We start from the raw sequence: 16,962 nt of genomic DNA, 5'->3' as shown, positions 1-16,962 counted from the left end.
GTCTACAGGTACCTTACTGCAAAAGCATTCAAATAGTGACACTCACCCCTCAGACCGTCTCTCAATACTGTAAAGGCAAATGGAACAATCTGCTCTGAACAATATCACAATGTCCCGGAAGACACTCAGTAGTAACGTGTTTGCCTGCACTTTGGTGATGTGAGCAAACGCGTTGTCAAGGTTAGACGTTCGCAGGTAGATTCTCAGCTAAAAGGAAAAGGAGTAGTTTGTAAACATGTTCTGTTTACCAGGAAGGTAATAGTAATTCCACTTTTGATTATTTTCTTTATTGTGGAATGGTTGTCAAGAATTTTTACCAAGACACACTACTGAGTTTTTGTTTCACCAAGTATTTTATCCTTTGCATCCATTCTATTATTATAACCAAAGCAGTTAAAGCACAGTACAGCCAAAGCTGAAATACTGAACACAATCATAAGGAAGGAACCTTATTCACCAGTTTTAAAAAGCAAAGAGTAAGTAAATCTCCTCTGCCCATATAGTTTAAAAGCTTGCAAAATTCTCCCAAAATACTGTAAACAGGTATCTCAGAACACACTTCATGCTAATATGCAAAAGTGTCACAAAGTTTTCAGAACAACGAGTAGATTCACTGTAGTCAGCAGTAAACAGTTTTTAATAACAACAACAAAAATTTTCTGCAAAGAATTACTTATATATTAATATATAAACTCTGAATATAACCAAAAGCCACCGAAGTTTATCATGTATAAACATGTTCACAATATCACAATAAATTTCATGTTTATAATACTACTGTCATACAGATCAGATATTTTAATCATTATATGTTTACTTTGAAGAAAAGTATCTCACCTCTTCCTGGTGATCATTTAAATTATAACATGCAAGAACAATGAAGTCATTCCACCATGCTAAGCCACCTGTTACCATCATAGTTTGCTCCTGAAAAGAAAAAAGCAAGCAGATGACATATAGGTATGTATTTTTATACACTTACACACACAGACATATACATTATATGGGTAATTTCTTAAAGTCATGCATGATCTCTGTAAGCTTTATGCTTAGTGGCAAGACTATGAATAAGAAGTTCTTAATGTTTAAAATAACCAAAGTACTAAAGAGTAGTATGTGAAGGACAAACCTCATCCTACAAAATATAGTTCCACAGTTCTTCATGCTACTGGCATCCCTGGACTCTCTCAATTGTGTTTCTAGCCTGAATTTATAAGCTTTACATCCAAAGCTACATCACATGAACTCTCAGATAAAACAAATGGAATTAAGTGACTGACTATATGCATGCAAAATTGGAACACTCTGCTAATATTCAGACACAAATTAAGTGTGTCAAAACCACAAGACCTGTGTTTCAGACACTTTATGAGAAACACATGTATAACCAGCAACCCTAATCCCAAGTGTGTATACAGGCTGTTTACTTGAAAATGATACTCTTTAATTTTCTCCAAGTCTCACATCCCAACAAATAACATCTTCCCTGTGCACCAGAATAAAATTCCATAACCTCTCACCTGGGTAATGTTTCCAAACAGCTTCCATTTTTTGGTGAGTAAAGAATAATGTGCAAAACCAAACTTGCCAACAACAGCTACATTCTGTCCAAGCTTGTCAATAGCTGAAAACTGTAAAAAAGAAATAAAAGCCGCCAGAACCTCAGATGGGAACTTATTTAAACTACATATCCTATCCAAATATGCACCACAAGGCAACAACATCAGACTCAAAACGTGTAAAGTATCTTCACGTTTCATACTTTACTAACACAGTTTTCTCTCTGTAATGTAAATTAATTATTTCATTTTCAGAGTTCAGCCAATCCTAAGGATAACCCTCCAATATTTTTAAATAAGCATGAACATATTCTTAAAATAACTCACCCTTATAGGCCAGTTGCTCTCTAGATATGTACTATGAATCTAAAAAAAAAAAAGAAAATGAAAACCACATGACTACACCAACTACCATTAAAGTACCGATTAATTGCCACATCCTACAGCAATTTGGACAATGTCGGTTTCTTTTCAAAACACTATCATGAAGGTATTTAATGTTGGAAATTTGTTTTTAAATACAATTACAGCCCACACACCAAAAGTTATTGATGCCTAAATGCTACCCTGTTTTGAATACACAAAACATCAAAATGCATTAGCAACACACACCAATTAATAATATATTACAGATTAATAGTCACAATTTGCTCAGCTCTCCTCCCAGCTACTTCCCTCTCTAAGAGAATATTTCAAAGGAACATAAAGATTTTGATAAATACAGTCTTCAGAGAGGACTTTCAGTATAGGGATGAAATTTCTAATCCTGTCACAAATACACACCAGCATATCCAAAAGCCTTCCTATGAGAGGACCTTACTGGAATACATCAGATCAATCTCAATTTGGTATTCTTCACGTCACATGGGATGATACAAAATCAGCCTAGAACTCCATTCTCCAATCTGACACAAGGAAGGTAGGTACTCTTGAGACCAAGGCACTGTCCTTTTTCATGGATATGCTGCTCTGCACCGTAATTCTAATTGTTTCAGCTTTACTTTTACCACAGAACAAAGATATCTCCTTCCTATACCAGTTTTAGAAGACAGAAGAGCTACTTGGCCAGCTAAAGTGGAAATTCAACAGTATCTAGAACCTGCCTGATATGCCTAGAATCAAATACTTTTTAATACTACTGATTCATGTGCTATGTGAAGAACAAAATACTGGGGATCCTTCAGAAATCTGTTTTAAAAGTGTCACCAATTCAACCATCAAAGAATACACATTAGAATTACAGATTAAAAGATATTTATCTTTTTATTTATATTACAGTAAAAATAGAAGTCCCATTACTACCCTGGAAACAATTTCCTCTTTGAAAGTCTGATATTGTGAAGTTTTAGTTATATGCTTAAATAGATGCCATTTTTTATGTTTGAAAATACAGATGGAGTCAGAAGACTATATACATCAGCTGAATATATTTTAAAGCATTTTGCATAAATAAAAAAACAAACACCTAAATTATTTCTTGTGTGTTGCACTTATTCTCTCTTTCAAAGCCCAGGAAAGTAATTAACTACTCCTTCCCAAAGTCATAAAAGCTTTTAAGACTGTATTTATTGGCTAGGAGGCAAACTCATACTCACAAGGCTGATAGGACCAACACTGTTTTACCTTTTGTCAATGAGAAAAAGCTGCACCATGGCAAACCCCCAGCGACAATAAAAAGGCAATGATCTCATACCAGAGTAAAAAGGTCCGGCAGAGAGTGAGGAGATCAGCTGCATATTCTATTCCTACAAACTCTTGCAAGCACGAAGCACATACGGGCAACCAGGATCAATTACCTGTACAACATGCCAATGCCGGTGTCCTAGTAAAGTGCTTAAACCCTGAGAATCTAAACTGCCATCTGAAAATGGGCCTCTTTCCCTGGTGTGGTTATGTTCAGAGTGTGCCAAAGTATTTCTGGGACTCTGAGTCTGTGCTGCATCTCCACAGTTCAAATATAAGCGATCTTCTCCTTGAAGGAGGACTTGCTCCTGGTTACTCTATATTAAAACCAAACAAAAACAAAACAAAAGAAAAAAAAGCAACTTTGAATTCCACATACAGAAAACAAAGGTTTATTTGTATGTATTTGTATGTATTATAAATACATATAAATGTAAAAATACATATAATTATGTATTTATATTTACATGATGAATATATTAAGAGATTCTAGGTAAACAATATGAAATATTGCATAGCAATATTTTCACAGTACCATTTTAAAGGCTCTATGACAAAAAAGAAAGACAACTCTAATGGCTGCAGAACAGACTTAAACCTGAGAGAACAACTCAGAGGTCACCCAAAACTGGAAGTATGATCTAAAACAAGGATATATTTATCAACAAAAAAACTTACCATACAAGGATTAACAGTGAGTGCACTCTTGATGAACTGAAACTGCAGAATACCAAACTGCTGAGCTTCATTATTTGCATTTCTTTCAAGTTTCATGTTTGAAGAAGAACTCCCATCAATAACCCAGAGATGATACCCTTCTGATCCCCAGGTCTGAAGGTAAAAGAATAACAATAATAAAATTACCAGCCCAACACTACATACACATATATAAATGTAATACTATATATTCTCATAAAACAAGAACTACAGAAACTGATTGCAACTGATCTTATGATATACATGAGCCTGGAAAAAATCCACACATTTTGTTGTTCTAAACCATATTATTATAAGAATCAAACAGTAAAATTCACAAGGTACAGTAAGAATCTAGCTTGAATAATTTCTTGTCTTATGTTAAAAAAGTAATGATTAAATGAAGCGTAACTGTGCAAAGACACCCACATAAGTAATGAAGACTGCTTAGTTCGCCGTTTAGGGCAACAAAAAAAAAAATTCAAACAAAGAGCCAGGTATGAAACAATCCTGATTTCCAAAATTACAATGGCTGCTGCTCATCAAATTCAATTATATCAGAATTTCAATTTTTGAAATTTTTTAAGAGGTAAATTTAAAAGGTACTGTCATTGCATATATGTACCTTCACTTGGGATGCATCTTCATAGCAACTATGCCAATCTTCATAGCAACTATGTCATGATGAATAAACCAAATTGTTTTAGAAATACTACAAAAAATTCATCATGGTTTGTATGAGGCCTTGTAGACTGTGTCTGAAATTTGTTCTAATTTAAAATTTACTGCAATTTATTCTATTTATTTATTGATTTTACAGACTAGCAGGATTGGATTTAATGTTAACTAGTTTGTATTAAAAAAAACAGTTCAGTTTCTCTGGAATTAATAATCTTAGTGAAGTTACTTTAAGTGTCAAAGGCCAGCTAGTAAATTTAGAGAAATAAGGAAGTCTACAATTAATGTTGATCTGTGTCTGACTGCACTTTGAAATACAGACCAGATAAAAAAGCAAAATTAAGAAAAAAATCACAAGTGTTCATTCTTAATATTAAAAGCAAAGTCAAGAAAAGGCATGTCATGCATACTTCATGAAAAAAATTCATCAGTTGTCCTTTTGTCCTTCAATAAAACATTTCATCATACTATGAAAACTAATTAGGCAAAAGAAAGTTTGATTTTCTGAAAATCTGTTATACTAAAAACAATTAAAAACATTAAGAGTCATCCTACTACAGTGTTTTTACATTCCTGCTTACCATGGAACGGATTTTTAGAGGGTCCTTTTTGGCACCATCAGATTGATACCTTAAAAACAGAACAGAACAAGTCTGAGTTTGCAAATGACTTCATCAGAATAATAAATTAAATTCCTATCTTGTGTTTTCATATGGTTCTACATTGAACCTCATCTCAAATGGTACAGCTTGTTTGATCCACGACACTACAGAAAAGGCAATGCAACTGTCAGATGTCTAGCATAAACTATTTGAAATACAGGCACTGAGGGAATTTTAATATTTGCTTGGCCCAAGCTTACTTCTAGGGTAATTTTCTTTTACAGACAAAAAGACCATTATAAAATAAAAATAATATATTTTTCTTTATATTTAAATGATCGCCTCCTAAATATTTTCCAAGATATCTCAATATCTAAGAAATCATAAAGGAAAAAGAGAATTTTAAAAAGCTAATTCGGTAATTTAATTTCTACTTAAATTCTTTTAATTATAAAAACAAACACTTCTAATAATCTCTTTACAATGTCATTAAAAATACTCACGCAAAATCGCCTCCTAAAGTACAGATAAGCTGAGCACCAAAAACACTCCATAAGGACAAACCTCCACATTCCCAGGTCACCATCACAACACAGCTATCAGGTGACCATCTGATTAGTTTAACGGGTCCTGTTTTATTCCAAATATCTGTTTAAAAGTAGACAACAAAGTAAGTGAAAACAGTGAAAGTCCTTCAACTGGTTTCACTGGAAAAGTATAAACAAAAATATATGGAAGTAAATATTTAATTTTTCAATTAACTGATGCATTTATCAAACTGACCCTCTCAAAGTGAATAAGTAGCAAACAAAAAACAGTTTCTTTCCAATGCATGCTTGGTTTCATAAGAAACTAATAATACAGGAAAACATGCCAGAAGTACACTGCTATAAGACAACCACAGAACCACAATTCTAATAAAGTAATTTTTCAGACAATAGAGGCACTTAACACAACTGTAAAACTTATTTATGGATTTGTTTTTTAACTGAAAACCAATAGACACACACATTTTCAGTTGAGGATGCAATTTACCTACTTCATATGCTCCTTACTCTCAAGCACAGAATACTACATGAAAAAATACACTGCAGTGCAGGAAGAAAGCTGCAGTACTCAGTATTTTTTCTGTACTCTGTATATCAGTCACTTCAAATTAATTCACAGTTCTATTATACTCATTATCAGTTTTGGCAATAACCTTTAATTTCCTGAGGTTATTGAAAATTAATTTTAAGACTAAGAATTAGTTAAAAACCCCACAAAAACACAAACCACCCACCCAAACCCTCACATACACAAAACACATCCAAGAGTTAATTAAAAAGCAAGCCGCTAAAAGTGCAAAGACACAAGAGTTAATTACTATAAACAGACAGGAGTAAATACTATTCACATCAGTGATTATGCAAACAAACAGAGGTTAACTAGCCAATGATAAAAAATAGAGTATACCCTAAAAGCAGCTGGAAAATTCTAGCAATAAAAGTAGCTCACCAGGATATTGTTTTGGTGTCAGTTCCAATTTATGAGAAAACTGCATGGCGCCAGTGGTGGTATCTATTGTATAAACCTGCACAGAGCCACTGGAAGACATTACACATGCTTTAGACTACGGACCATTTGGATTTCTTACCAGTTTCAAGAGGCTAAGAAAAGATGCTATTTCTCTCACCAGTAACAAATTTATCTAGAACAGAGATGTTGAATCAAATTATAGTCAAAGAACTTTGTGAAACAAATTTCTAAGATGTTTTCCAGAAGGCATCAGAGGACCCAAACCACCAGCCCTAGAATAATTCATGTACTGGAAAGACTTCATTCTCCTAAGATACATATGTACATACAGTCCACATACATTTATGGCTTCCAACTGCCAGACAATCCATGAGGGAAGGCAGTAGTTACTCAGTGCCAAAGTTTCATCAGGGATGTACTAAGGCATACTATGATCAGTTAATCAAAGTAACTATTCCTGTTTCTGAGAAAACACCAACACACTGTATTGTTACTACAAACAAGAGTACTGGTTCTTAAGAGGACAGATGAAAAATAAAACAGATTTTTAAAAATGTTATAAAACGAAACCTAAGTAAAATACAATCAAAGAAAATAAAAGGCTGCACTCCAAGGCCATCTTAAGCAGTATTACACAGGGGGGACCTGAAGGAGCAGTATGCAAAATACCACAACTAAAAGCACTTCTGCAAGATTTAATTTACAAATATTCACAGTTACTCTAACAGGCAATATTTTTCTTGACCAAATCATAACTGCACAGAGCATCTTCTCAGTTGAGTGCCAAGTGCTGATTCTTGTCCAATATTACTATGACTAACTACTTAAAACTCACTTTATAATCCCGCTTTGAGATTAGCTGGGATTGCAGCACTTTCCAATCCTTGCTACTGGTCAAGCCATCTTTCAATTTTTTTTCCCCAGACGTGAACAGCAAACATGAATCTCAATTGTAGTTCAACCAAGCAACCATTTCTTTCCACCTCTCTCCTGACTCCTTGACAGCACATTATGTTATCTCCAGGCAGACTGATTATTTTCATCTTTACAGTTCTTGCAACCCAACTTAGTAAGAAGTAACTACTAATTCAGATTTATAATGAAACAATCTCCCCCTGCTCTGAACCAGCCTTAAAAAACTTACTTGGCACATCCAAACGCCATTAGCCTGTATTTATTATTCACTGCCACACAAGTTCCATCAACTACATCTTGTGCCCAAACACCATGGAGCTGCTGTAGAGAAAGGAATTCAGAAGATTTTTGTTAAACAGTGCTTTTATTAATAGCAGTCAGCTTCTATCCATGTCCACCATATTACACATCTGCAAGTTGACCTTTATGATCTCAACATTTCTATTCATGTCGAGACCAAATGACATGGCTCAAACAAATAAAATCCAGTAAATGCAAAACTGGTTTCATTCTTTTTAATATAAATTAGAGAGAGATAACAGTATGTAAGAAAAACTTATTAATAACAAAATAAGTCAATACCTGTAAGGCAAAAAAGTTCCTAACACTGTCTAGGGAAAAAAAATGGTAGATGGTACTAAGAATGAAGAAAGAAAGAAAAACATAAAAGTAAGTTTCCATCTGCAACAGCTGAGATCACAAGTGTTTTAAGTGGGTAAAGGAATCTGATATAGATCTATTCTTTTCAGTATTCTGTAGCTAAAACACAGATATTTAACAACAAAATGTAATAGTTTTTAGGCTGAATTACAGGTGAGAAAACTTGGAAAAGATTCCTGTAAAAGAAATTCTGAAGTATGCTTGTCACTATGAGAAAGAGACAGACTTGATAAGAACTAAGTCCTAGACATAGTACTTAGGAGATACCACTTCCTGTCATCCCACTTGTAACTTCTAACAGGAAGGCTGTTGGTCTGACACAATAAGACACAGTCTGTAACGACAATTTCAATGAATAAATGGAAGTTATTATCAATTATGGCCTCCCACTGGTACCAACTCTATAAAAATCTAGCTCAAATTATGCTACAAAATGCAGCCTTGTTCTTATGTCATCTCTTAAGCAGATGTTAAATTTTAGTTTCTTTGTAGCTGAACAGAATGTAAAGTAAAAAGCTGACTGAAATGCAGAAACCAAGGAAAACACAGTTATTGTGCATGGTAGAAATGCTAAAGGAAATATACCTCAGCAGTGAATCTACTTGACATCGGTGTAATGAAACCAACTCTGCCATCATTAAAAACAACAGCAAAGCCATCAAGCGTGGCACAGTATTCCATATCTCTGATGTAAACATCTTCAAATCCCATAAGTGAACCTGCTGAGAAAGTATGAGCAATTTAAAAATAAGTGAACACAGAAATATTGCAAACTAACAGACATTTCAGATATTTACTTATTACTTCAATGAGAAAACCTGATTTAAACAGGCTATTTCATTCCCATTTACAAATGGCAAAATTTTCCCATCTCTGCTTAAGAACAGAGAAAATATTTTATGTCAGATGGTATGTCACTAAGAGGTAACTGTTATAACCAATAGAATCCCTAAAACCTACCTCGGGAAGACTGCAGATCTACAGAAAATGGAACTGTACATAGGTTGATGGCCTTCCTCCCATTGGTCATCCCATCCCAGTGAATGAGATGGAGAAATCCATCAGCAGTAGCCACAAGTAGATCTTCTAACATGGACTGCAAACTAATAAAAGATATTTGTTAATCCCTAAAAACACTTCATATTAAATCAATGTCACAGAAGTATCAATTAATATCATGAACACTGTATTACTGCCTCTTGTACCAGCAACTGCATTGTAAAGTTACAAACATTTACCAGGCTGACAAAATATGGTATACACCTCAACTTCTCTCCAGCAATCACTGTTCATGAACAGGTCTGTACTGTTAGAGTAATTGCTTAACTGGGATACTAACTGCTGAAGATCTTTTCAATACTTTTGACTAACCATAAGACATTGCTGACAACAATTAATTATTCATCTATCCCAGAAAATTAACAATACTGCCTAGGCTGTAAATAACTCCCAATACATTTTAATCTGTGGTTGGAATGAACTGGTGAAGGAAATTAGACTCCTTCTAAATCCTTTCTTAAACATTTCCAAACTCCCGACAACTACTGTTAATCTACTTGCATACAAAGCTTTTTCCAGTATATACTGCATGTCTTCCAACAGCCATTTTGTCCTAAGGAGCCTCTTCCCAAACTTCACTTTGTTACTTTTCCCCTCCTCCAACGCTATGAAGTTTCAGCAACTTTTCACGCATACTTATTTATCATGTTCAAAATTTCTTTATAGGACAGGCCATCACCACAAAAAAGCAAGAGGTAAAGAAAAAGGACAAATGTGGACCCTCTGCAGGCATCTGGAGAAATGCTGAAATCCTGCATACAGTTTTTCTCTAACTGACCAATGCCTCCATGAAATCTCTAATACACACTTGGAGCTGAAGGACAAACTCATTTATAGTAATACACAGTAATACTGAGCATACTATATACTTCTGTATGCTGGAAATATCAGTATAGCCAAGCACAGAAAGAATTCTTAAACAGCAATTGACTTTTTCACCTCCTCAGACTTACTAGCTGCTAATAGTAACTTACTAATACTAGTCATTAGTATTAATAAGCGTAAAAACTTACTAGAAGCCTTTTCTTCCATCCAGTTTTCCCTTCACTTTTTAAAAAGCATTGATACATATGGAAAAATTCTCAAGACCCAATTAATGAGCATACCTTGTGATAGAGGCTTGCAAGTCCAGCACTTTCTTCATTTCTAGATTTAATGAAGGAGCACATTGCTCTTCCTTATAATGTGGGGTTCCCTTCAGGTGAGGGCTTCCTCTAAAATACAAGAGAAATGTTTTAATTGAAACAGGTTGTCCTTCAAAAGACGCAAGAGTTACAGACTTACATTCCTGTGGTCTTTTTTTCCCCATATTTATATGTGTGTGTATATATGTATACACCCACACCCCCACAAGCAGCACTGAATATCTAGGATGTAAGTCTGATGCTAAAAGCTTAGTCTAATACATAGACAAAATAAGACAATGAATAGAGAATGAACATTACAATAGCTGTGTGGCCTGCCTTAATACTCCTAAAATAAGGGATATGTATCAGTGAAAAATCTGATTTAATAAATTGTTACTCAACTATTTACAGTAATTAAATTCCTGAATTCTTAAGTATCTCCAATTTATTATTTTTCAAGATGCATTACAGACTTCAAAATTACAGACTTCAAAATGTTTAGGTTTCTTCCATTCCTTTTGCCAGATGAATGTTTATAATATAAATTCAGTATGCATAATACAAGTAGACATCTATCACAGTATTTCATAGGAATATTTCTCCCTGAAGCAAATTAACTAGTTTTTAACCTAAGACCTACTAAGAAGAGTTGACTGAACACTGATTCCATCCCTTTAAACAAACCATTACAAAGTATCAACTTCTAGATGTAGAAAGCATCTTATTTTTGTCTTCCTCATTTTAAATTTCACATTCCATTGATTATGTCACAACATCATTATACATTACTACACAGCATTAAAGTATTCCTTATTTATCTGTGTTATCAGACATGCCATGTGCTTTTTAAACTTTTTTTTAATGAAAACTGACCTACAGTCATAAGTATCATGTCATTCAGCTTATTTATCTAATGAGCATTATGCTAGTAAGCAAAGCAAACTATGAATGCAGCAGGCATTGCAGACAAGAATTAGTAGAATTAGAATCTGTAGTAACTTCAATAGTCAGAAACAATAGAGAAGCACAGAGATTCATGTAATCTTTATCTGTATTTTAATTGACAGAACATTTATTTTAATTTACATCAGTGTAGCAAGTGTAACTGCCTAAGACATGGCAGAAACCAAAGCAGATGCAGCTTTAGAGAAGTTTGACAGCACAAGGATGCATCAATCTCTTCCCTGTCTTGTTTATCTCAGTAGATATCAAGTTCCTTAATTCATTACCATTTTATAGCAATGCTATATTCATATCTGTTATTCTTCGATGGGCACTATACCTTTCCTTGTGTAGCAAGGACAAAGATATATGCCAGCTAAGGTAAGACCAAGGTAACTTTTGTCAATCTGGATTTAGCAGATGGAAGTAGTATCATTTTTTCAGAACAAAACTATGGTGGCTGTGAAGAATTACATCGAAAAATGAGAAAAAATTATTTTAAGGTTAGTTATCTACCACCAAAAGATTTGCAACTTGTATAAATTTTAATAATTAGAATGTTTGGTTTGCATTTTGAACAAAAATTAATTGTAGAAGGCAGCTGTCTTAGGAAAGATCTAGGCCTTCATGTAAGCTAGCTGTCATGGACTGACAGGAACCCTGAAAAAAGCAGTAATTTCTTTTTTTAATAATACTAGCATGGTGGGGTTGTTGTGGTATTTTTAAAAATGTACAAAACCCCAGATGTTTGGAGATAGGCTTTTCAACACATGTGAACATACAGTTCCAGAGAGTATACTCCCAAACTAGATGAAATTACTCTGGTTTATCAACAATCAGTGGTACAACTGAATTGTGCAAGCAAGTGACTAAAACTGAGATGAAAGGGTTGAGTAATGCAGAAATGTTGCTGTTAGGTAGGTATAAGACACAACTTAACATGTCTGTTTTAACTGACTGAAGTACATAACCAAGAGTAAACTCAATGTTTCTACACAGCACAAACTACAAAGCCAGAATGGTAACAACATGGTTTAAAAGACATGTTTTCCAGGAAGAAAAATTTCAAGTCTCCACGTAGGCTGGCTTTCTTTCCCTTCAACACCTTTGATAAAAAAATAGCCTGCAAGAATATTTGAATATTTTCAGTTTCATAAGCTAGTTTTAGTGAATTGGTCACCATCTGTGGTACTTTATCTTTTCCACTGGGGCACTATCATTACTGTCCCAAAAAGGCTTCTTTTATCCACCTTGCAAAAGGACAATCCACACAGAGTTGAGGTACATCACCTTGACTGAAATTCCAAAAATGCCACTATTTCAACTCATTGCCTATGATTTTGTCTAATTTATCAATTCAAAAAGAAACCCCTAGTAGGGGTGCAAAGGAGGTGCTACCAAAAGTACACCGTGTTCATACAGTCCACATCTGCATGAGTCAGCCTTACTGGCTGAGTTCCTTTGACCTTTAAACGAAGAATGCACACAGATGACTGAAGCAGGAAAGAATGTTTGGTCTGGGTTGCCACATCAGCATCTGCTATGGCTACAGCCAAACTTGAAGTTTTGCACAAGAATTGAGAGGAATACATTCCAGCGACTGACCGGCTGCATGTTAAATCAAATATAATCATTGCTATTTGCATAGCATCTGTTAATGTAACAAAGCCTGTGAATAAATCTCTTAAAACTCAGAACTGAGGAAAATCTGCAACCCAAGAAAAACTGAAACATGGAAAGATTAGGGATGCGGTTTTTAAAAGCCCCAACACACCAAACTTTAAAGCATCCTAAATTCAAGAAAGAGGCAGCACCATGCAAAAGCAGAGTCAGACAGCCTCTTCTGGTAGGAAGAATTTGTTATCTGAAATGGTGGGAAGTCCAGGGAGGAAACAGGACACCAGCCAGCTAATTTTTCTAGGTGCACAATACTACATTTATGGCCTCCACTAACTGCACAGAAGTCATACAACATGATGCACAGACAAATTTGTCACTGCTACCAAAAGTATCTAAGAAAACTTAAGAAGTTAATTATAGCAGAATCTGAAAGCCTGTAATTAGGGAGTTTCTTTATAATTGCAATTAAGATACACAACACATATTATATTTAAGTCTGTTTTAGTACTTTAAAATAATGTCCACTGCTTTCTGCTTAGTAATGGAGAATTCTAGCTTGGAGACAGAATTAGCATTAAATTCATATTTAAGTTTCCACTGTACTATTTGGGGTAATCATAGTAATATAGTTGGCAGATATTGTTGGATAATAGTTTAGAAAAATTCAGAAATGCTCTCACAGTAAAAAAATACAGTACTTCAAAAAATACTGTGGCTAATGGCAAACAATGTATTACTTAAAAAACCAACCAAACAACAAACAAGGCAGTAGCATCCATTCTCACTAGCTAAACCACGCAAGTAATGAGAAGCAATGGAGACATTTCACTGAAAAAAATAAGAAAGACTGCAGACACTTAAAATTATTTCTAGAACAATTGTTTGATACAAACAAGGTAAAATATTTTTATACTACTTTTGGGCTATGATCTTCTTAGCTGTTCCTGATAAAATTACTTCTTCAGTAGTACTTAGAGTGGGAAGGAAGGGACAAGAAGAAGATTAAAAATCATGATGCTTCAGCTATTAATTGCAATATTTATATGACAAAAGCAGGGCAATGTTTCTAAAACAATTTACATCATCAACAAGTTGTTCTTCTTGAAGTCAAGAAGGAAAAAAACTGACAACAGCCATTATCTTGGCATTAGCACAATTACACAATTTTTCCTAACCATTTTACAATGGTTCATGTGAACAGTTCAGTTAACGTTCACACTGAAAAGCTGAGGACTTCATTTTTTTATACCTGATTCAAAAAGCCTGTATCATCACCTGTGAGATTTGGTTTTCATGCATCTAGCATCTTTTCACTCCTTAAACCTGCATCTCTCCACCACACACTCCAGGCAGCCACCAGGTGAGGATTAAATACATCTGACTGGATGCAGAGATGTATTCATACAGATTGGCAACAGCTGCACCAACAAAATTAAAGTGAGTTTATGGTAACAACTGTGAAGAATAAGTGCTTAGAAAAGTAGTTCTTAGTATATATAGCCTTTACAACACAATTAGGTAGTAGCACATTTCTGCAGTTTAAGAAACAGCTAGCTAGCATTGATCAACTATACATATAAAAAGGCTAAATGGTTTACTAAATGATTATTTCAGTTGCAAAGATTTCTTGACAACAGTTACAGAACCACAAAATCACTGGGTTGGAAGAGACCTTTAAGGTCATTGAATCCAATCCATGCCCTAACTAAACCATGGCATTGAGTGCCACATCTTTTTTCAACGCATCCAGGAATGGTGACTCCACCACCTCCCTGGGCAGACCATTCCAGTACTTTATCACTCTTTCTGTAAAAAAAGTTTTTCCTGATATCCAACTTGTGTTTCCCTTTAATTAAAAGGTTAAAACATCTTGAACCACCATCAAGAGTTTGCAAGTGCCATAATGGTTAATAAAAGTTCCATACGGTTCCAATGGTTAATAAAAGTGCCATAATGGTTAATAACAGTTCTTCAGCTAATCTAGTTTGAAAAATATATTTTTCAAACAATCCTAAAATCTTACAGGGAAAACCACAATGGTAAAGTTCAGCAGAAGCTTAATGCTGAGCACAAATTACCTAGTAAGTTAATTCACCGTACACCTCATTTATTACCCTTGCAGAGTTTGAAGTTCAAAACCTTTGTACATAGTAATCTTCAGTCATTGAATCAGGAAGAAAATGTCCACTGATGAGGTAATTTATGGCACCTATAAACCATCAGGCTATAGAAAAGGAGATAGATAGCTTTTAAAAATGCCAGAAAGACATGAATAGAGTAACCAGGTATATAAGCAACAATACAGCTTTGAAAACCATCTTATGAACTAGTTTCTTCAAAAATTCATACTGTTTAGATTACAACTGATTTTCAAAGCATTTTCAGAGACTTAATAACCTACACCACTGAGGTCTTATTCTAAATTTACACAACATCCTTATCATTCTCCAAATGCAGGCTCCACTTGAGGATATGAAGAAACCTGACAAAAAAGACTCTCCAATTACCACATTTAGTTAATTAGCCGTGTAAAATTTTTAGATTTTGTCTTTTTTGAAAGGCAAAAATATCCTCAGCACTAAGTCACACATGCTCTTCAAGCAAAAAAACTTCAGTTACTCTCCTTGGCAAACCTCTAAACAGAAACAACAACCAGATCAGTACAGAGAAGCCTCTGATGGTGTTACTCACCTCTTTACTGTCAAGCATAAGAATAGCTATACAAATTCATTTGGAAAATCCTCAAAAAGTTTCCAGTGTACCTTGCCGCAGCTTACAAAGCTGAAAATTTGCTTTTATGCACTGTCACTTTCCTTAAGCAATCGAAGGCAGAGATAAATTTTATTTTAAAATGCTACAATCTTACCTTACATACATTATTTTTCATGTTTTGTCTTGTAGTTACTTTAGGAATTGGGTGGTAAAACCAGACCAAACTAATTGAAGCAGGACTTTGTACTTGTGCTCACTGTAGGAAAATATCCCAGAATGTGGGCTAATGGCCAATACTGATTCTCTTCCAAATCTGCTCTGAACTGGGGCAAAGCATCCAAGAGCTGGAATAAAACTGCACGGTACTCTGGCACAATTTTAATAAACTAAACACCATACAATTACTGCTTTCTTCCCCCTGTTTTTAGTCTCACAAATTAAGCAGGATACTGTAAGTTTTCATTAAGCATGAATGACAGTTCACTCCAAGAACAGACTGGCAATTCCTAGCCAAATATCAACAGTGCCAGAAAAATTTTCTTTGACAGAAAAACTACATTCCTAAAATATCACAATATGACAAAAAAAAACCCCAATAGATTCCAGCAAGAAAAATGAAAAGTTTCCTTTTTTATACATAAATATTCATATGTTGCACTTACAGCATGAGCATTTGTTTCATCATAGAAGTCTAGTAACAGGTTTTTACATATAATATGCATAATACTGAACAAGTTAGTTGCCTAACTCTTACCATACCTACATGAGTAGATTTCATATAGATTAAATCTCTAAAGGTATAAAATAGTGTTTAAGAAGCATTTCCCACTAAACTTTCTTTCAGTATTTAACATGTTCTAAATTTTGTAAGAGCTATGTCCTCAGTTACTAATACAACAAGCTTCAACAGATTTGTGGGCTCCAGCAACAAATTTTAATTTTGGATTTTAGTACTTCCATTAAAACACTGGATTTCAGAATATAAAGACCATTACAACTGGATTATATGAAAAGGAGACAATCATGTGAAATGTGCATTTTTAAACAGGAAATCAATTTTCCTAGGCTCTGATTCCATCTGGTTTAATACAAACAATAGCAGGGTGCAAGAGAAGATCACTCAACCTTACTTTCCAAAATCTCTCTATTTCATAATACTGAAAGATAAGGAAAAGCAAAGACTCTGGCATT

General features: G+C 34.4%; 1 protein-coding gene across 5 annotated transcripts in view; it reads right to left on the bottom strand.

Annotated features, from left to right (window-relative positions):
* Window positions 1-16,962, bottom strand: part of RIC1 (RIC1 homolog, RAB6A GEF complex partner 1) — a 46,707-nt gene that overhangs the window by 11,516 nt on the left and 18,229 nt on the right. For 3 of the 5 annotated variants that reach the window (XM_036403222.1, XM_036403225.1, XM_036403226.1), the window contains exons 4-16: window positions 10,477-10,584; window positions 9,272-9,414; window positions 8,897-9,033; window positions 7,881-7,972; window positions 6,716-6,804; window positions 5,722-5,866; window positions 5,198-5,246; window positions 3,921-4,073; window positions 3,356-3,559; window positions 1,887-1,925; window positions 1,521-1,631; window positions 838-927; window positions 47-207 (exon numbers count right to left, since the gene is read on the bottom strand). In XM_036403222.1, the coding sequence (XP_036259115.1) occupies window positions 47-207; window positions 838-927; window positions 1,521-1,631; window positions 1,887-1,925; window positions 3,356-3,559; window positions 3,921-4,073; window positions 5,198-5,246; window positions 5,722-5,866; window positions 6,716-6,804; window positions 7,881-7,972; window positions 8,897-9,033; window positions 9,272-9,414; window positions 10,477-10,584 (1,521 nt within the window). The remainder of the gene's footprint in view (window positions 1-46; window positions 208-837; window positions 928-1,520; window positions 1,632-1,886; window positions 1,926-3,355; window positions 3,560-3,920; window positions 4,074-5,197; window positions 5,247-5,721; window positions 5,867-6,715; window positions 6,805-7,880; window positions 7,973-8,896; window positions 9,034-9,271; window positions 9,415-10,476; window positions 10,585-16,962) is intronic. The other 2 variants (XM_036403224.1, XM_036403223.1) reach the window with 2 other exon arrangements.

This window comes from Molothrus ater, chromosome Z, assembly GCF_012460135.2.
Source record: "Molothrus ater isolate BHLD 08-10-18 breed brown headed cowbird chromosome Z, BPBGC_Mater_1.1, whole genome shotgun sequence".
Taxonomy (NCBI): Eukaryota; Metazoa; Chordata; class Aves; order Passeriformes; family Icteridae; genus Molothrus; species Molothrus ater.
Note: the sequence above shows the minus strand (reverse complement) of the source record. Positions and strands in the feature narration are given on the sequence as shown.